The sequence below is a fragment of the Taeniopygia guttata genome, chromosome 19 (assembly GCF_048771995.1).
Source record: "Taeniopygia guttata chromosome 19, bTaeGut7.mat, whole genome shotgun sequence".
In the NCBI taxonomy this organism is placed as follows: domain Eukaryota; kingdom Metazoa; phylum Chordata; class Aves; order Passeriformes; family Estrildidae; genus Taeniopygia; species Taeniopygia guttata.
In genome coordinates this window covers 2,273,549-2,293,891 of record NC_133044.1, presented here as the reverse complement: position 1 = coordinate 2,293,891, position 20,343 = coordinate 2,273,549, and the positions used below count along the sequence as shown (strand labels likewise).

Sequence of the window (20,343 nt, the reverse complement as noted above, 5' to 3'; positions counted from 1 at the left end):
TTTTTTTTTGTGCTTATTACTCACTCTGAATCTGTTTTATGGAAATCTGGCTTTTGGCATCAGACTCAAATAATATTTTATTAGAAGGAAGCATGATTCATTGAAATGGTGCAGTGCAGTATCTATGGAAAGGAAAACTGGGAAGGACACAAGAGCAGCTCAGCTGTGGAAAACCAATTCAAGGAACCATTGCCCCACAGAGGATCTCAACCCACAGCAAGAAAAAACAGAAAGTAACAAAGTATTTCCAAGCTCAACCTCTCCATATTACTGATAACTCATAATTTATCCTCATGCAACTCCTTTGCCTGCTGCTTTTGCTCCTTGGCAAGAAAAGAACATTTATATTTAATGATTTTATTTTTATTTTTCTCCCCCTTTCTCTACTTTAGTTTTCCAGCTCATGTTTTCTCTGTATTTAATTCCTGGTTGCTGACCTCCTCCTGCTTCCCCTTCTTTTGCTGTTAATAGGATGATTTGGGGACAGTCTAATTAGCTACTTCCCAGAGGTGAGGGGATGTTATTTCTGTGTTATGCATGAGAGAAACAACTCATTCACTAGGAGCTGGGTCATTGCTGGGGGTAGGAGCATCTGTAAATCTGAATTTCATGGAGTCAATAGCCTGCAATGGAAGCTGTTTCCTCCCAGCTAGGAGGAATCCAGGTAAGTGTGGGGGTTCAGCTTCACATCTGCTGATTTTCAGTTGTGGTTGGTCTAAATGAGATCTTAGTGGAGACTTCTGTGCCTGTGGAGCCCAGGACTGGGCAGGGGGAGAGGGGCTGTGTGTGCAGCAGGCACTGAGCTCAGTGAGCTCACAGCTCTGCTCACCCAGCTCTCACTGCCCTGGATTCTCACAGCTCTGGGCTGTTTCAGTCCCCACATTCTGGGTTTAATATCTCTGTCACTGAGGGAGGATGGGCAGTGGATCCTCAGGGATATCAGAGTTCCAGCCCTCCTGCCTTGGGCTGGGTGTCCTGTGTGTCTGAAAGGACAATGTTTGCTGCCCAAGCAAACCCCCCCAGCCCCTGCACTGAGCCCTGCCAGCCTGGGGAGCTTGGGCAAGGCTCACCCAGAGCTGAAACCCTTCCTCCTCACCTGCAGGGGACAGGGACAGGGCTGCACCAGGGCTCAGGTCTGGTGCTGGGTGTAAATGCAGTCCTGCACTGTGATCCTGGACAGAAATCCCACTGGAAGCTTTTCCTGCCCCTCAGCTGTCTCCTTGCCTTCAGAATGATGAATGGTGGAAGGGAAGGGTGAGGGGGAGTGGGGGATCCCTCCAAGCTTTGAACTGGCTGTGTCATCAGAAAGATGAGAAGGAAGAACAGACTCATATCAAGCAGAATTTTTATTTGGATAAAATCCTTCTACTCTTCTTCAGCTTTGGTGCTCTCATGAGTAAGGCTCAGACCAAGTCCTCGCCCAAAGATGTTTGATCAGCTGAGGCACTGTGGCTAATAAATATAATAATGTACTTTGATTTTTCCTGTAAATGGAAAGGATTCCCTGTCCCCACTGCCATCCCTGCCCTGTCCCCTCTGCCTCCAGCCCTGCACACCGACTGGTTCCCATTACTCTGGTGCACCAGGCAAGTTCATCACCTTTCCAGGATGTCCTGTGATTGATTCCTCATGGCCAGGGCAAGCTGCTCCAAAGTTTCAGGCTAAAATGAGCTCTTGGCTTTAGAGGGGATAATCAATGGTTTGGGTATGATTCTGTTCCATTTTCAGCTGTCTAACACATTTTTCAGATGTGTTAAGAGTCACAGCTGATATTAAATACAATATCAGGTTCAGACTTTTGTTATTCTCTCAGTAGCTGCTCAGATACCCTGGGCAGGAGGAAACTGCAATTTTCAGTGTGGCTGTGTCATCCATCAAACTCAAATACTCTGTGGCTCATTCCTGAGCTGCACTGCACAGCCAGGGCTGCAGGCTGGCCTTGGTCAGGGCAAGATTAAAGGGCTGCTCCTGCTACACTGAAGTCTATAAAAATTTTCCTATTGTCTTCAACAGAAATAAGACTGAGCCTTGAGATTTTGGCATGAAAACACAAAAATTTGTGGCTTTTCATCTCTGCTGAAGTGCAGCAGGCTTTGCTGCCTGCCTGACGTAAGGAATTGTTCTCTGTACAAGTTGTTCTCTGTGGCTGTGCAGGGATGTCCATCCCTGCTGGCAGGGAGCACACAGACCTGGCCAGTGTCCTGTTATCTGTGTCAACCTCCCAGCTAGAAGATAAAGTTGTCAATTTTTGTCTTGCAGGACATTTAAAACCGTTGCTGCCCAAGTAGATTGTGCTGACACTCCACCTAATTTTTCTTATTAAAAAGTCAAATTTCCACCAGTTTGTAAACACAGCCCCACTGAAATTGTTCCTTGAAACTGCAGCAATGTATGGTTCAAAGCCAAACATTTGTGTTTGCTGAGAACTAAGGAGAATTACAACAACTAAAAAACCCAGATGAAAAATATTGCCATTTGCCAAATAATCCTCCAAACCTCTTCCTCATCAGTATTTTTTCGTGGAACAAGAGCCTTGTGACCTGTTGTAGCTATTTTCATTGCAGTGGGGGTTGCTTTTCTTTTATTAAATGAGTTTCTAATTAACAAAACCTGCAACTATCCTGATTTTAATTGAACTAATGTTATTAGCTCTTTACACTAATTAATCTCCTTTTTATTTCTTTCTCTCAGGACCCAGTTCCAAAGGTGGGCTGGGGCTCAGGAGGGCAGTTTCCATCCTGGAGGCACCTTGTTGCTGTAAATCCACTGGGATTGCCACCTGAACTGGCATCCCAAAAGTGCTCAGAGAGGAGCATTTGGAGCCGTGGCCAGGAGAAGGATCTTCCTGGCAGGAGCAGGGGTGGCACAAACCTTCCCCTGCCATTCCCAGCGAGGCTGAGCAGCCCAAGGCAGGTTTAAATTGAATTCTGGTGTAAGTAGGACACAGGCTGGGCTGTCCTGCCCAGTGCTGCTGCGAGGAGGGGCTTTATGTGAACCCTGTGATGAAACCACCACCGAACCCCAGTGTTTTACAGGCATTTCTCTCATGGCAGGCTTTGCACATTAAATAAGGTTCATGTTGGCCAAGGCTTTGTGCTTTGTTTGTTTTTGCTTGTACCACTCCCAAGATTTCCTTTTCTTTAATTTTTAATCTTGATCCCATTCTTTGCAGAGAGCAAATCAGTTCAAAACGTGATGTTTTCTACCAGCAAGTCACAGGCTCATGATTTCTCTTCCAGGCTGCTATCACAGGAATAAAACTCCTCCAATCACACTGAATTTAGGCTGCCTCTTGTCACAGTCAAGTGCATGGCACCTCCTTGGAGCAGGTCCTTAAATTAAAATATTGTAGATTTTTTTTTGCTGTTAAAGCACTACTGCAGAAACATGAGTGGCCAAGGAGAGAGGAGGGTTTTTTTCCCTCTGGCTGGAATTTTTCACTATAACCATCCTCAGGGGAGTTCTCATCTTCAAAAGAAACATTCTTTCTATACAAGCTGCAAAAAGAATTATTTAATGACATCATAAATTAATACAGAGAGGCACAAATTTTCCAAAATGTGGAGAGAGAGAAAAATAAATTCATGTTTGCCAAAAACACCCCAGCTCTTCCAGACTTAGGCCCCTCTTGAGCCTGTGAGCTGCCAATGATGCCAGATTGAATGGTGGGGCTCTTGGCAGGACTGAAGTTTAGCTTGTTTAAATTTTGGCAAATATTCCTATTACTCACATTCTCAGCAAGCTGATACAAATATTTGTTCTATTTAGAGGGAAGTCCAAGCTCAGTCTGGCACCGAGTGCTGCTGGGCTCGGTGGAACTGAGCCCGCCTGGGCCAAGATTAAATTTGGACATCTACCTTCAAGAAAAACAGAATTAAAAAATTCCCTGGGCCTTTTAGCACAGATTAGAGCACATCAATGGAAAATGGTCCTCCTGTGGATTCAGGTTTTTCTCACTTGCTAATTTTTGCTTTAATCTGATTTGAAATGGGCCTGGTTTCCCTGAGCTTGGCTTGCCACTCCAGGGCTGGAAAAGCCTCCACACACATGAACCTCCACATTCTTGAGAATTAAAAGCTGTTTAAACTGCAGTAAATCAAAGTGGGACGCAGTAAGCACACTTGATCTCTTTTAAAGCTGTGCAGGTTGTTGGGATTTTTTGTTAGTGATGTCCCCAGTTTAGTGTTTCTGATTTGAAAAACAAACAGAGCAAATCCTCCAGGACACTCAGCATTGCTGTGCTCTGCTTCATCCCTAGGATGTACATCCCTTCATCCTGCTCAACCAGGAGCTCCATCAGAATCAGCACCTGCCAAGCCTTTCCAGGTGGGAAAATCAGGAGAAATCAGATGGAACCTCCTGGAACTGGGACTGGACACATACCCAGGTTAGAAATCTTGCAATGAAAACATAAAGCAAACTAAAATAGAACAACCTGTTTCCATCCCATAAATTAATACAAACAGCTTTTTTCTTTTTTTTTTTTTTAATTATTTTATTTTTGCCTGTGCTTATCTTGAGTGGGATTTGTAATGTAAATAATTCAATGATGTCTCAGTGCTTTTGTCAAAGTCACACAGGAGGGGGATCCCACTAATATGACTTTTTTAGCCATTTGAAAATGGGACATTTCTAAGTGGCTGAACTGGATTCCTCTGAGTGGAAAAAGATTGTCACTGGAGAATGATTCATCCCATTTAATCTCAATGTCTGATCTCTCTCCAGTGACTATAAAAGGAACCCAGATGACCAGATTAGAATATATCCAAATTTTGCACATTTTTATGCTAACTCAGCCTTTCCCAATCAGGTCCTGCACTCATAAATATCCTCTGCTATTTTTATAAGGAAAAACTCATTATTTGGCACAGGGATTGCCAGGGCACTCACTCAGCTCCAGTGGCTGCTGTGGGACAGAGCCTGAGCCCTGCCCTTTGCAAAAGCTGCCAGGTAAGACTTGTAATACCATGCAGTAATTCCATGCTCAAGATTTCTCTTCACTCCCTGCATTGACTGAAAGGTTCTGGGAGGATTCTTACAGGAATTACTTTTTTAATTGCCTTAAATCAATAAATATCGCATGGATGAGCAGAAGGCACATGAAAAATGGTTAAAATAGCAGCAGTGATTATTCATTAGAAATGACATTGTTATTGTGTTGTCACCTCTGTAAAAGAGGCAGAAGATCCAGGCAGATTCTCCTCTGCGGCCTGGGCTGCTGACCCCGCTCGTTTTTGGGTTCCATTTGTCTGTTGAGTGTTGATGCAGTGTCACAGTGAGAAATGAACTGAGCAGTGCGAGTTCTGGGCAGTGACAGCCCCAGGCCTCTCCCCCTCCTCCCACCTTTGAGCCCTGGAAGGGAGCACAGGGCACAGGGACGGGGCTTGGAGCTCTGGGCATCAGTGGCTGCTTTTAACTCAGTGCTCAGATCAACCCCTAAAACAAAGAAACACCTGAACAATCCCAAATAAACCCATGGGCACCTAAAACCTGATGGTGGAGCTTTGAGATGGTGAAAAAAGGGCCAAGTGTGCACCTTGGGAAGTGGGAGGTTCGAGTTTGGTGTAGTCAGGCAGCAGGAGACAGCAGAGAGACGAGGCACCTTAATTCACCATGGAACATTTTTATACTAATCATTGAAATGCACCCAGAGACAGCTTGTAGTAGTAAAATGACTTTATGTTCTGATATGTAAAATAAAATGTCCATGCTATGTAACAAACATTTAAAAATTCCATACCACCTGTATCTAATGTGGTTTCTAATAAAGATTTATCTGTAGTATATATGTTTTTTTTGTCTAACCAATTCTTAGTTTTTACATCAAAGGTGTGTAATAAAAAAATTTTAAATAGATGTCTTTCCAAAAAAAAAAAAAAAAACCTTTGCAACATTCATTTTTATTAAGTATTTCATTTGTTAAAAGCAAAGCTGAATTGGACACGTGGCCTGCATTTGTGATATATATAATTTTATATATATATATATATATAAAATATATATGTATATAAATAGCTATTCAGCATGCAAAAATTGTAGTGATTTCCAAAATCTGGTTACAAAATCCTCACCAGTCACACACGAATTCTGCTGAGTGGGTGCAGGGGACTGTCCTGGTTGCAGTGTGACCCTCGGGGCTGTGTCACAGCCCCCCCATCCATCGGGCTCCTCCTTGGGATGGATTCACCAAAGCACAGAATCCCTCTGCTTCCCCACCAGTGTCAGCCTCTGACAGAACCACTGAGGCTGGGAAGGACCTCTGAGACCACCAAACCCACCCTGTGCTGGTTCCCCACGGCAGCTGACAGGGACACTGCAGAGGGCACAGCCAGGATCAGCCCAGGACCTTCCACCGTGAGCAAAGGGAGCAATGGATGTGCTGCTTACAGATTTTACCTGTCCTACAAATATTTGTACACTGTAAAGCTGGTGGGTCATGGGAGCTCTTCCCTCCCCACCCCACCATTAGGAAAGTATTCCTCTAGGCCTGCTTTAGGCTGAAAACAATTCTGTCTGAGCTGCAAAAGAAAAGAACATAGCACAAAAGGCACGTTTCAGCTGAATACGAAAGAAATCAAGGACCAGCAAATACAGAAATTGGTTCTGGAAAGTATTAGCGACTTTTAAGCTTAAACTTCATAAATATATTGCAATAAGCAAATGTGATTCAATCAAGGGATGGGAGTCTGAAGACACTGGGTCTGTTCCTAACGCTGCAATTAATTTGCTGTTTGGCCTCGGACTTAACTCTTCACTTCTTTGCTTCCCACAGCCACGACCGAGGTCGGTGTGGGGGCAAGAAGAGACATTTGTGCATCGGTGCCTTCTCCCCCGTGCCCGCGGCGCGGCCCCACGGCTCCGGAGCGGAGCCCGCGCCCGCCGGCCCCGCGCTCCCGCCACTCCTGCACTCCAGAGGAACGAGGAATCTCTACGGCCCGAGAGGGCTAAAGAAGCGCTGCCACGGCAGTCCTTGAGCTATGCAACCCATGGAATGGCTTTTTCCTTGGAGGCTTGGGAGGTTGTGGCTTTGTGAGCCAAGGACCATAAAAACGAAGCTCGTGTTTTTCCCAAATAGCCAAAATTTGCTCACGGATGTTTAACATTACAAGCAAAAGAACATGACTAGCTACGTCACTCATTAGTCATGAAGATGGTTTCTACTGGATGAAGACACGAGAATGAATTTATTTGGGAGTCACTAAGAGCCTGATGAATCCAGCCCACTGAGACAGGAGATGGAACTCTCTGTGTGCCTGAAGATACGAGCTCTTCACCCACACAAATCCCTCTGGAAATGCACATGTGTCTCACTGAAGTGCAAGTTACCCACAGGTATAACACTGACTGAACTGTCCTGGAGCAGTAAGGTCGCCGCAGCCTCGCCGGGCCCGGGGGTCACCCGTCAGTCCAGTTCTCCACAGTCCCCATCCCTGAATGATACGGCAGCGACGACTCCCTGGAGAGCGAGAAGCTCTGCGAGTACAGGAACTCGTTGGCCGCATTCAGGTGCGGAGAGGGGGGTTTCCTCTCGCACACGGCCGCGTGCACCCTTTCCCTGGGGAAGGACGAGGCCGGGCCGCGCTCCCGGCCCGGAGCCGGGCCCAGCTGGTTGTACACGCTGAAGGGGCCGTTCCCCGGCGGCTGCGAGCCCTGGCCCGCCATGGCCGGGAGCCGCGGCATCATGGGGGCGGCGGTGAAGTGAGGAGGGAAGGGCTGGTAGGGGACAGTCTCCATTGTCTGGACGCTGTAGCCGGTGTAAGGTGCGACTGAAGTCCACATGTTGCAGCTCAGCGGGGGCGGCGGCGGCGGTAAATCGTCGACGGCCGAGACGGCGGCGATGTCGGCGCCCGAGCCAGAGTACATGCAGGCCTCCCTGGGGGCCACCTCGCCGCAGTAGGACGGGCTCAGCATCTGCTGCTCGTAGGGCGGCGGCGAGCGGAAATAGTGATCGTCCCCCACCGAGGACGAGGCGTCCAGGTAGGAGCGTTTGCAGGGCAGGTCCAGGTGCCGAGCGCTCTCTGCAAGAGAAATTCACATCAGGAGCAGCTCTGCTGGAACTGGGGAGTCCCCTTGGAGGCCGCAGTTATTTCACTAAACTGGTGCCTTTTCTCAGCTTCATCCAGTTAAACACTTCTAGTTCGGGAAAACAATGTACAACATCAAAAAGACATTGGGCTGCAAATGTCAGGCTAATCCTCCCTGGCCTCAAAGCGCTCTGGTGACATTTGTCAGCTTAAGTGAGGGACTCTTCTCACATCAGGGATTACTCCACGTTCATCCAGATAAGGGAGGGCCCTGACACTCCTGCACGGTTCCTCCTGACAAATTCAAGAAGTCTCTTAAAGGCTCTTATCACAGCCTGCCTTCCTGTCATTGCAAAAATGACTCTACATTTCCCAGATATTCACGTCAAAAGCTGCAGAAATATTTCCAGATAAAGGAGCCCTTTCCCAGTGAGCAGCCCTTCCTCAGCTTTGCTCTCCTCTTGTGAGGACCACGGCCCTGTTCCCCAGCAGCTTTCTGTTAGTTATTAGGAATATTCTCTGGATGAATTAGTGAATTCATCTGTACATTAAACATCTGCTAAAATTACACATTTGCCTTGCAGCCCTCATTACTGGTGCTGTTAGATTCTTCATTTAGCCATGATCAGATAATTCTCCCAGCTTAAATAAATTAGCAGGCAGTGAGACGTGAGCATGCAAATAGAAGGATTTTTTTCTTCTCTGCAAAATTTTTCCATTTAACTTAAAACATGCCATGATCTCATCTGATGCTGGACTAAAAGGAAGAGAATGCAGTCACAGCTCACTTAAATTTGAGAATTAGTGGATGACAGGAAAGGGCTGCTCATACCAAGCTCCCACAGTCCCACTGGTCTGCAGACATTGAGGGAATTGCTCATGGCTTTGCCCTGGAAAGTGTGGAATTTTGGTAATGCTAATGGCCTCCTGCAAACAATTTTGCATTCAGCTGATCCTAACAATGGATAATTTTCCACTGAAGCTTTGTGCCATTTGAATTACACATTTTAATTAATTGTTTTAGCTCTGTCTCAGAGTCTGAACTTACCTTCTATGGGACAAACCCACTAAAAACTGCTCCAAACAGCAGCTCTTGCCTCCTGACCTCCAAAACACTCCAATCACATCAGTATTTTTGAACATCAAGGCCCAAGAGACCAATCCAAACCAAACTCATGGTCTCAGGTTTATTTTCTGCAATATTTTTCTAGCTGTGAACTCGAGTTACCTCTTCTCTTTAGACAATGGTAGAAGAGCCCTGAATCTCTCTGTGCTGTGAAGGTGTTGAGTGGCAGATCTTGAGTATCCGAAGCTGCAAACTGCATGTGAGCACCATTCTCATACTGATAATGCTGAAGGCTCTGGTGGTTCCCGTGCAGTGGGTTAACATCTGGCTTTGCTGACAGCTGGCCGTGACTGGACACCAACCTCTGCCTCATGATGCTTTTGGAAATTACTGGATATTCTTTGCTAAAAGAGGTGAGAAAAATTAAGGCTGGTTAGGCAGTGATCAGCATCATCAGAATTTCATCAGCAGTGAGGAAATATTGGTTTGGCTCCCCCAGAGCATCTCCAGCCAATGACTTCACCACCCTTTGCTTCAGACGGTGAACTCATCATACTGCTCTGGGTGTGGCGAGGGCTGACAGCACAGAGTGTGTCAGGAAGGGACATCAGTGCCCCTCAGGCACAAGCAAACACCTTTCAGCTGCTTCTCCCAAGAGCTGCAGCCCGTGAGGAGGAGGAGGAGGAGGAGGAGGAGGAGGAGGAGGTACCTTTGGAGCCGTGCCACGCGCAGGTCGCTGTCGTCGCTGCCCCGGAAGCCCTTGGCAAAGGGGTTGTTCTCAATTTTCAGCTGGGTTATCTTTAAAAGAACAAAAGCAAGAATAGTGTTTGAAAGCAAACCAGACCAAAGGTACAGCAGCAGCAGGGCTGAGCTGGTGGGTCTCGAGGGGGCCAGTCCTGATGACCCCTGGGAAATGCAGAGTCTGGGTCTTATTCTAGGCCCTGTGTTCTTGTTCTGGACTCCTGATAGAGAGAATTTATTTTTCTGATTTAAATGCTTTCCTATGTTTCCTTTTTAGAGAGCCCTGCTTGTCATGGTGTGGCTCTCCCTATTTCCCATAACAATTTAACACACCTTTATGGCCACCATTCAGTCATTTTACCTCTGTGAAGGTCACAACTCAAACACTGTTCTAACCCTGCACAGCCCCTCTCCCTGCTCCGAGCTCCCTGCATCCCGTTTTAATGCTGAGGAGAGCAGCCAGTTCTGCTTTGGGATAGTTTTGCAGAGCTGTTGCTGTTACTAACAACTACACTTTTAGCAATGTTGAAAAATATCCCTTACCAAAAAAACTCCTGAGAACACAGCTGGCTGCTCTCAGAGCTGGAGGGGAAGGTGGTGACATGTGAATTTAAGCAGCTTCCAGGGCTCGAGCCCTTGCAGGGAAGCTCAAGCAGCTGATGAACCACAAGAAGAGTAGGACCCTTCCAAACCCACAGCCTGACAGCAGGTTTGTACATCTTAATTTCATTTTGTTATGCAGTGATTGTGGTTTTCCTCTGACATGAGCAGGATCAGGGCTTCAGTCCCTCCTTGTCACCTTCCCCTGGCCTCATCCAGCCCAGGAGGGGATCTGGGGTGAGCACACACCTTCCTCACTGACCTGTGCCCAGGGGTAACCTCTTTCCTCAACATCTTAATATTTTCTTCAGGAATACAATTATTTACAACCACACTTCTTGCTGGCAGGAATTTTCTGAGCTAAATATAGTTCAGCAGTTTGTTTCTTCTAAAAGATACCCAGACCAGGTTTTTAATTGTTGACACTAAAGAGAATAAATAAAACCATTCAGGTATTCCTCTGAGGTTGAGATTTTTCTCAAGACCACACTGAGATCCTGGCGAGACGTTCTGCCTGCTGTCACCTTCTGCATGTCCCCATGTCCCCTGCTCAGGGCAGTGTCCATCCCCCCCAGCCTGCAGACAGAGGCTCCTCACAGGATCTTCACTAAAGAATTTGGGCTCATCTGGGACATTTTCCCTAAATCTGGGACATTTTCCCTAAATCTGTCAGGTCCACCCTGTGCTGCCTCCCAGCCACAAACTGCCCCCAGCACAGCTGGACAGCAGTGACAGGGCAAGTGTGGAGTTTATGGAGCACTCTGGGAACTTTAGGGATGAAAGGCACCATTGACAGCAGACATTTTAAATATGTATTAAATATAAGCTCTTTTTGGTTAACCATGTTTGGGCAATTGGTCATTTTACATCAACAGCTACAACTTTTCTACCTTCAGTGTCCTAATGGGCACTTTCCCCCCACCCTGCCTGACCATACCACATCCATGCTTCTGCTCTGAGTCTCTTTACTGGCTCACTAATTGCAACATTTTTGTAAGGACTCTATGCTTCCAGTATCAAAGGGCACACAGGCATCCTGCTTGGGAGGAAAAGCTCTGGTCAGGTTATTGGGGAGGAAGAATTTCACACTTGTTCCTGTTCCTGCAGGATTTTCCTATGAATGTGTAGGAAAGGAGCTGGTACAGTTACACATGGCAGATTTCACTCTCAGGGTGACAGGAGGGTTCTGGCAGTGCTACCTCACTCTGCACCTTTATTTATGAATCTTGATGCCCTTTAAAAATTCCAATTAAATTATTAATTATTCCTCGTACAGCAACTGGGCTTTACTGTTAGCAGAATTCCCAGGAGCAGGAGCTTGTGCAAAGGCAGAGCAGTAGCAGGATAGAATCTGAAGCCTTTCCATCCTGTGCTGTCAACCTCCCCTGTCCCTGCCCTGCTGAGGTGACACAGGGAGGTGACAATTTGCTGTCCCACTGCACAGGTAACACCACCTCACACCACAAAGCAGCCCCTACAGCACACAGGTGCCCCTGACACCCACCCAGAGCACAGAACTGACCCTTTGTACTTCACACCCCCCCAGCCCCTCCTGCCCCAGTGCAAACCGCAGAGGCAGCTCCCAGTTCCATTTTTATGGTTACATTCCTCATCTGTCTCACTAAACACACATTCTGTAATTACTGTTCACTGCAGATTTATGAGCGAGCTTTACTGGTCTTTATTAGATGTGCTTTGCTGGTTGAATGACATCTCAGCTCTCTGAGCACAGAGAGTCAGGGGAGCTCAGGCTTTGCCAAAATATTGTTACCAGCAGCATCCCTGCTCCTCCAGAGCTGCATCCTGGCTTATCCCTCCTGCTCAAAGCCAGGATGGAAACTCGTCTTTTAAACCAGCAGAACAGGAAGATCCCCTCACCAAAGTTCCTGGGCAGAAATAAAGGATTTGTAGCCCCAAAAGCTGCCTACCTTGTGGTTCTGGTAGGAGGTGACAGAAATGAAGGAGGTCTCTGGGAAGACGTGGGTGCAGAAAGCCGTGTTCTTGGAGCCAAAGGCGTTGTTCTCGTCCGCCTTCACTATGTGCAGCCGGGGCTGGTATTTGTGCATCGAATTCAGGATGATCTGAAAAACAGTTGGTGCCAAAGTGAGAAGTCCATTCAAAAAACAAAAGAGACAAGCCATGGCTGTTGGACACTTTGCAGCAGGACCCAAAGCCCAGCAGAGCTCAGCTTTAGCTTGGCTTGTGAGTTAGAAAGGAAAATTGACATTCTAGAAATGTACATGGACCGAGGCACAAAAGGTATCTGCAGCTCTGGCAAGCAGAGCTGAACTTAAAGCTTTCCTGGTAAACCCTCATTTTCCATTGCTATTGGATAGAATCAGTCTGGGTGGAAAAAATGTCATAATTTTTTTTTTCCCCAGCTCATGCTGAAGCTGTACAATATATAATTCACCAGCAGCCTGGCCTGTAAAGATTCCTAATAAATGCTTTACTGAGCTGAAAAATACACAGTTTAACAGAGGAAAAAAAACAACACAGAAACCACAGGGGGAAAAAAGCTAGAAAGCTATTTTTCTTTTATCTGCTGGTAAAAAAAACAAACTCCAAAAACCTACAAAACAGCAGATTGGTTTTTCCTGCTGTTTGTGGAGAGGCTGAGTGTGGGTGGCTGGTCCAGGCACCTCTCCCCTCCTCGAGTCTTGGCCACTGAAAGGCAGGACCAGCACCAGCCAAAGGATTTTTTATGGAGGGTGCCAGGGGGGTTGGGGAGGGGCTGAGGTCCAGCAGGGATCACAGCCTGGCTCCAGGAAAGGGTTTTTTGGTGAAGCTTTGTTGGCCTGAGAGAGGCTGCCCAGGCTCATCCCATTGCAGCACTGAGATTCCACAAAGCAGGGATGTGCCCAGACGCTGCAGAAGAAAATGGCTTCAAGAAATGGAATTTCTTTTAACAAGTGGGATGGTTTTAAGAAAAGCCTTTATTCCTTTTACTGGGCAAAGAAGAAATACTGCTGCCTTGTTTTCTCAGCATAATCCTTTCCAATCTCCTCCTTCCGCTCCCAAATGGGTTCATTGAGCCCAGCTGCTCCTGGGGGAGAGGGATTCCAGCCAGGCTGTCACCCCAAAGCCCTGCAGGGACAGGGCCAGGGCCAAGGAGGGGACACTGGCATGGGTGGGGGCTTCCACTGGTGGTGGATGGATGGATGGATGATGGATGGATGGATGGATGGATGGATGGATGGATGGATGGATGGATGGATGGATGGATGTGCACACTGCAGCACAGCAGCATCAGTTCACACTAATTACGGTTTCAGCCAGTTTTAAATGAGAATTACCCAGAAACAAAAGGGTTTTGCTCTGTGATTGCTCTGTGTGTTCAGAAACTCTTTCTCCTCCATGCCTGCCCTGTCCAGGAGAGCTCAGAGCAGCAGCTCCAGGTGCTCCAGCTGGGATGGGAGGCAGGGCATGGAGCTCCTGCTCTCCAAACCCCCTCATCTGCTGCAGGTCCCCCTGCCCACAGTAGCTGCTGCATTATGCACCACTTAAATGCAATTTTTACTGTTGACATTTTCCAGACAACCCTCCCTGCTCCCCAAGAGAGAGAATGAGGAATTTTTGGCATTTTATCAGCTTTGCATCGAGCCTCTGAACCACTTTGTGGCTGTTGATGTGCAGGGTGTAGATCTGAGAGGGTCGGCTCAGGTTTTGGGCTGGAGCCTTTTCTCTGCTTTCATGTATCAGCCACTCGTAAAACAAAGTAACACCCGAGGGACAGGACTTGCATAAAAGAAGGGACATTTCAATTTTCAGTAATTAAGAGTTGAGGCATGCTGATAAATAATGGCAGTCTGGGGTTTGCTGAGCTCTCCTCACTGTCCCACACTGCCCAGCACGGGTGACATTTCCCCAGAAAACAACTGTACACTGAGATTTCTAAAGGGAGAATCAGGAGCTCAAGGTTTTATACACCCTGCATGAATAGCCTGTGTTCCCCCTCCAAAGCAGCATCCACTGGGCTATAATGATCCCTTTAAAAAGATAAATGCATTTTTAATAACATCTTCCAAGTCAAGGAGCCCAAACTATTTCCAAAATGAATAAATGAACTTCTTGGAGCCTGACAGAAAAACTCAGGAAAGGATTTCTGACAGATGCTCAATGTTTCAGTTGTGGCTGCAGATCTGCCTGGAGGTTCATAATGAAAAAAACCCTAAATGGCCTCATTTTGCCACTTCATTTCCAAGTTTGGGCATTTCTGTCCCTTGCACAAAAAGTGAATATTTGCTCACCTGTCTCAGTGTAACTCCTGTTGGAATTTGAGTGTGTGGCTCCCCACCAGCTGCAGAGGGGATTTCCCACATCCTTTTGGGGCTCAGCAATTACCCTCTGATAAAACCAGCATTTCCCTTAAGAACAAGAACTCCTGCACAGAGGCTGTGTCTGCACACAAATCCTCCTTACCTGTGCATGGTGTAATCCCTGAGCGTTCAAAATCCTTACAAACCACCCCAAAAACAACATTTAGCCACAAAACACCGAGTCTGTGCAAAGTGAAATGCCAACAATTCAGGCTAAATAGTTTTCAAGGCTGCTTTGGAAAGCTAAAAATACACAAAACAAATGTAAATTCCACTCCAGTGACGAACATCAGTGGAAAGATTAGCTTCAAGAATTGTGTCAGAAATGAGAAGTATTTGAATTGATGGGACAGAGCACTGAGCAGTGATGTAAGAGCCTTTGGCCTCAAAGGTGATGCTAAAACAATAACTTTGTATTTTCCTGCACTTCCCTTTTTCATGGGGAGATTAATTCAAGGTCAGACACTGTCACACATATTTTTACATTGTTTTTGTACAAAAAATAGGTAGTTTGGGATAGGCTGGCAGGGACCCAGTGGTGGGGACCCTCCTAGACTGCACCAGGTGAGATCCAAAGAGCTCCTGGATATTTTGGGAAATGTTTTGCACCTCTTGGCTGCTCCCCCTGGCCCTGGGACTGCCTTGGTGCTGGCAGAGAAGCCAGAGCATCCCCAGGGCAGTGCCACTGCTCCCCCTGCATGCCACACGTGCTGAGCAGACTGGGAGAGAGCCCAACCCCAAAGGCCAGTGTGACCTTACACAAACATCCTTCTCATTTTTATTTTTAATTTCACCCCCTGTCTCCCTCCTTTGTGCTGCTCACACACTTGCAGCTGGAATTTCAGCTGTTACAGAACTCAACTTCATTTTTTTGGCATTCCCCAGTCAGCAAGACATGTTTTAAAAAATGGTGTCATTTGCTCCTTTCATTTAATTTTACTTAGGAAAACAAACTCCTCTAACTTCTAATCTCTCACACTGCTGAGTAATGTCAGCTCCAGGGCCTGAGTTTGCAGGATGGGACCCAAAGGCCACGAGCTGAGCTGGGGAAATGGTGCCACATTCCTTGTCACAAGGCAAACTGGCCTTGAAATCACCAGTAAAATGTATTTACTTTCATATGAAATTTGGGGAGTTGATTTAAGAGCTCCCTGTTTCGCCAAGGTATCAGATGTCAGATGATGCAGTGGTTGCTATAGCAACTCCCCTTTTTATATTGAATAGTAAATGGCTACGAAAAAGCCACATAATTTTATGGTTGCTCCCGGGGGATCACATAACTAATATAAAATCTTGCATTTTAATATATTTTCTACTTCTTTCTTCCTTCCCTCTATTCTTTCAAAGTGAAAAAGCTTTTGAGCTGAAGCTGGCCCTGGTCCCACACTGGGACTTGGAGCTGGAGCATGATGGCCCAGCACAAAAACCTGACAATCCAGTTTTCTGCATGGAAAAAATGGTGTTTTAATCAAGGAGGCTCTGCAGAATCATCTCAATTAATATTTAGAGCATTTGGTGATATAAGCCATCCCAGATTGAAGGGTTTTTTAGGAGTGAATAGTTTGAAGATGCTCCATCAGTGCTGGAGCTGACCCAGCTGTGCTGCCCGGGATGTGTCCATGGGATTTGGGATCCCAAATCCCTCTTTTCCCTGCAGCCACCCTGGGACTGCCAGGGACACCTCACCCCAAAGCCAGCGTGAAAATCACACCAACATTTACAGTGGGAAAGACCCCTGAGATCACCCAGTTCAACCAAATAAACTCTTCTATTCCCACAGGCTCCCCAGCAGCTCAAACACGAACTCTGATGTTCCCTGCATCCCATCCTATGGATTTCCCTTCCCAGGGGAGGATTCCCCTCTCTGCCCCAAGGCAGGCACAGACCCAGTGCAGCCAGGCAGGGGAACCTCCCAAATCCACAATTCCCTGGCAATCAGCACAGCAGGGAATAAAAGAAAGGCTGGGAAATCTTGGGAAAAGGTTCAACATGAGCTCAGACAAAGGTTCCTTACGAGATGGCCAAAGCTGGGATTGCCAGGCTTTGTCTCCCTCGGCTCTTTTTCATCTCCCATCAGCTGGGATCCCTCGGGACAGCTCGAGGGGATCCAGCTCCCCTCTGCCACGGGAGGGTTTTGGGCAGACCCCCGGTGTGACATCCCTGTGTCACCTGGCCCTCCTTCCCTGCCCTTCTCCAGCCTGGCTCCTGCTCCAACCCGACCATTTCAGGATCTGATTCCAGTTAAACTTCACCAAAATCTGCTGCATTTGACTCACAGAAACCAGCGATGTAACAACAAAAGGATTGAAGAGAGAGAAGTAAATCTTCTTTTCAACCACCAACCCCACTGGCCACTTCTTCCCCACTATTGAAATGGAAACCCTGGATCCATCCCTCCCTGTGGAACACAGCTCTGCTCCTTTTTTTTTCCCAGCAAACAATGTAAAACTTCACTTTGTAATTTATTTGGGCACCACTATTGCTCTGATTTCCTAAAATGAATGAGTACTGAAAAAAAAAAAAAAAAAAAAAAGATACATTAAAAATAAAATAATCTTTCCATGGATATTCTTTCAGCAGAAGGCTTAGTGATGCTCTGAAAATTTCAGGGCTGGACAAAAGCGTTTTTCATTTTTCTAAGGTTTAAATGGACTGAGAAAAAAGGTGGTTTGGTACTGGGGGAAATTACATATATACATATAGATATATAGATATAGATATATAGATATAGATACAGATATACACAGATATATATACATATATATATGAATTCTTATATATTTAAAATATAAATATAAGAAAAATAAGTCTTGCATATATTCCTTATACAGATAAGAAACCATATATATTATTTTACATACATATATATATAAACCCCCCAAATGTTATACATAAAAATACAGGAAACTTTTAGCTGAAAGTTGCTCTGAGCAGGACAAGAGGGGTGAGGGAGGATTTCCCCCAGGAGCTGCTGTGGCCCCATCCCTCCTTCCCTGCCTCCCTCTGCTGATCCCAGCCCGGGGTGGGGAAGCTGCTTCCCATAAACCTCCCACCAGCACCTGAGAGGAAACTGCTTGGCCACAAGTCATAAAGCAAACAAATAAAAAAAAAATTATGAATCAAAATTAGGGTTTTGCAAGATTAGCAGGACGTGGAGCTAATTAAAAGTGCCTGAGTGCGTCTGACCGGCACGGGCAGAAAAAGGCTAATTTAATTAATAGAAAAATGAAAAGGAAACCCCAGAACTAGGGGAAAAATTAAGGCTTTCAGTGATAATCAAATAAAACCAAGTGTGCAAATATTAAATCTGAAGAGAAATAACAAACTCATCAGCATTAATGAGTGAAGCCAGTAAATAGCAGATTTGGGTCAAGAAAAACAGGAATATCACTTCAAATGCTGTCATGAGTGACAGGCCATCTATAATATCCTGTAGCTTTAAACCTCACTTGGTTACATCCCAGAAACTAAAATAAAAGCTTTATTTTAAAAGCAGATAAAATAATTATGGCAATTAAAAGGCACCACCAGCAGCCCAGGAGTGAGGCAGGTACCAAGTAACACAAGCAAGCTCAGCAGTGCTGTGCGGGGGGGAATTAAATTAAATATCTACTTTTATTTGTCACAACCTCCACTTCTAATCTCCATTTATTCCTTGCCTCCTTTGTTAAATTGTTTGTTTCCCCGCAGGAATACCTTTATATATTCTAGAGTCTACTTATATATTCTTTATATTCACATTTTTTTAGTTTCCAATCGATCTGGTCCCAGTCAGAACCTCTCAAGAATACTGCTGTGATGCTCTTGCCCTTTCCAAGCTGGCCTGGCTGCAGGAGCTGAGTCCTCTGGCAGAGAGGTTTAATTTCAGTGGAGTCACTGACAACAACAGCACAAACCCCTCCTGGGTACTTTAAACCTCTGGAGAAAGTGGAATTCCCTTCCTGAGGATTTATCCTGTGCAGACACACTCTTGCTATTTTACCAATTTGCCCTGAATCAGCTTTCTTAAGAAATACAGGAGTTATGTTCCCCTTTCCAACAGAGAGGGGATTTTTGTGCATCCTCTGCACCTGAGATTAGCACAAAATAACCTGGAGTGATGGAGTCATTCCCATTTTTCATCTGGAAAACAGTGCCAGGTATTTCCCAGGCAGCACACACTGGGAATGGGTAAGGGATGTGCCACCCTTGCTGGCACTTAGAAGATTATTTTCACCTCTGCAAATGCACCCGAGAGCAAAGCACCAGCCCTGACAGGATTTTGGAGGCTCAGAATCACTCACCAGCCCCATGTAAATCAGGGGCTCTATCAGGCTGATTATCTCTGCATGTAATGCTTTGAAAATACATAAATTCAGATTTCACTCTAAGCATAGGTGGCTTACAGTGCTTTCTTTGGGATCAGATAGACCTCACTGTAGCTAAACATTACAGTGGCTGCTGATTTCTTAATCCATTTCCAACATGAACGTTCCTCAGTTGTTAAGCCTGGTGTGAAAGAAGCCTTTCATGGATAAAAAATCCCCCCGGAGCAAAATATACAGCCCACGTTTTCAGGCTGTGCTGTGTGAGCTGGGCACAGGCTTACCTGCCACAAAACCTGCTCAGCCACAGGGGTTTGGGGCAGATTACAGAGCTCTGAATTTGTTCTGATATAAAACCTGCTCAGTTTTATGTGTCTGCATTGACAAATGCCTCCCATGCCTCTGAGTGTAACTAATAATTTACCACAGCAGATAACGGGCCAGGGCAAGCAGCAGAGTGAGGTTTGTGAGGCTGCAGAGAAAGGGCTGAGTGGCAGAGGCTGAGGCTTTCCCACATCCCCAGCACAGGAAATAATCTCCAGTCTAATTCCATGGATTGCAGCAAAGGCTTCAACTCCACAGTTTATTAATTAAGATGTTTATCTTACTTACTTTAAGTCTCAAAAGTGCCTCAATTTCTCATAATCTCCATGGGGCTGCTCATCCCTGATATTAAGCAGCTATTGCAGTGCACAGAGTCAGGGCATGGCTGGATAAATGGGTTCATTTATTGATGGAATCATGTGAAATTTCTGCTGCCTGAAATTCCAGGTGAGGTCCCTGGTTCAGAGGAGCTGCACTCCATGTAGGGACGCAGTGGCTGAGGGTGCCAGGGCGGGTGAGCCAGCACAGCTCTGCCTGGGCAGCTGCCCACACACCCAAAAATGCCCCAGCCAAGGCTGCAGAAATCCTCACTCCTCATGGTTTTGAGGTTTGGAGGAAACCAAAGACAAAAGGAAACGCAGGCAGGCTCCGCTGGCGCACGAGAAGGCAAACAAACCCTGTGGCTTCTCCGACTTGTTTTTTTAGGGAGCTTTAAGAAAGTGTTTGCAGTCACTGGGAACAAATTCCTAGAAATGAGAAGCTGTTATTATTCCTAACGTAATGCCTTCGTGGGACAGGCCCTGCAAGAGCAGAACTGCTCTCAGCCTGAGCTGGTGGGAGCCTTCTCCTTCTCCTGGTGCAGAGTCCAGCTCTCCTCCATGTGCACCACAAAGAGTGGAGCACACTAAAGCACATTATTAATTTAGAAGCCTAACGAGGAGATGGCCGTGGACAGGTTCATTTAG

General features: G+C 46.2%; 1 protein-coding gene across 1 annotated transcript in view; it reads right to left on the bottom strand.

The window, feature by feature from the left end:
- Positions 1-5,116: 5,116 nt before the first annotated feature.
- The window catches only part of TBX4 (T-box transcription factor 4), a 32,930-nt gene continuing 17,703 nt past the window's right edge, over positions 5,117-20,343 (bottom strand). Inside the window, exons 6-9 of the mRNA XM_030288013.4 lie at positions 12,360-12,512; positions 9,800-9,888; positions 9,253-9,494; positions 5,117-8,018 (exon numbers count right to left, since the gene is read on the bottom strand). Of these exons, the coding sequence (XP_030143873.1) occupies positions 7,396-8,018; positions 9,253-9,494; positions 9,800-9,888; positions 12,360-12,512 (1,107 nt within the window). The 3' untranslated portion in view covers positions 5,117-7,395. The remainder of the gene's footprint in view (positions 8,019-9,252; positions 9,495-9,799; positions 9,889-12,359; positions 12,513-20,343) is intronic.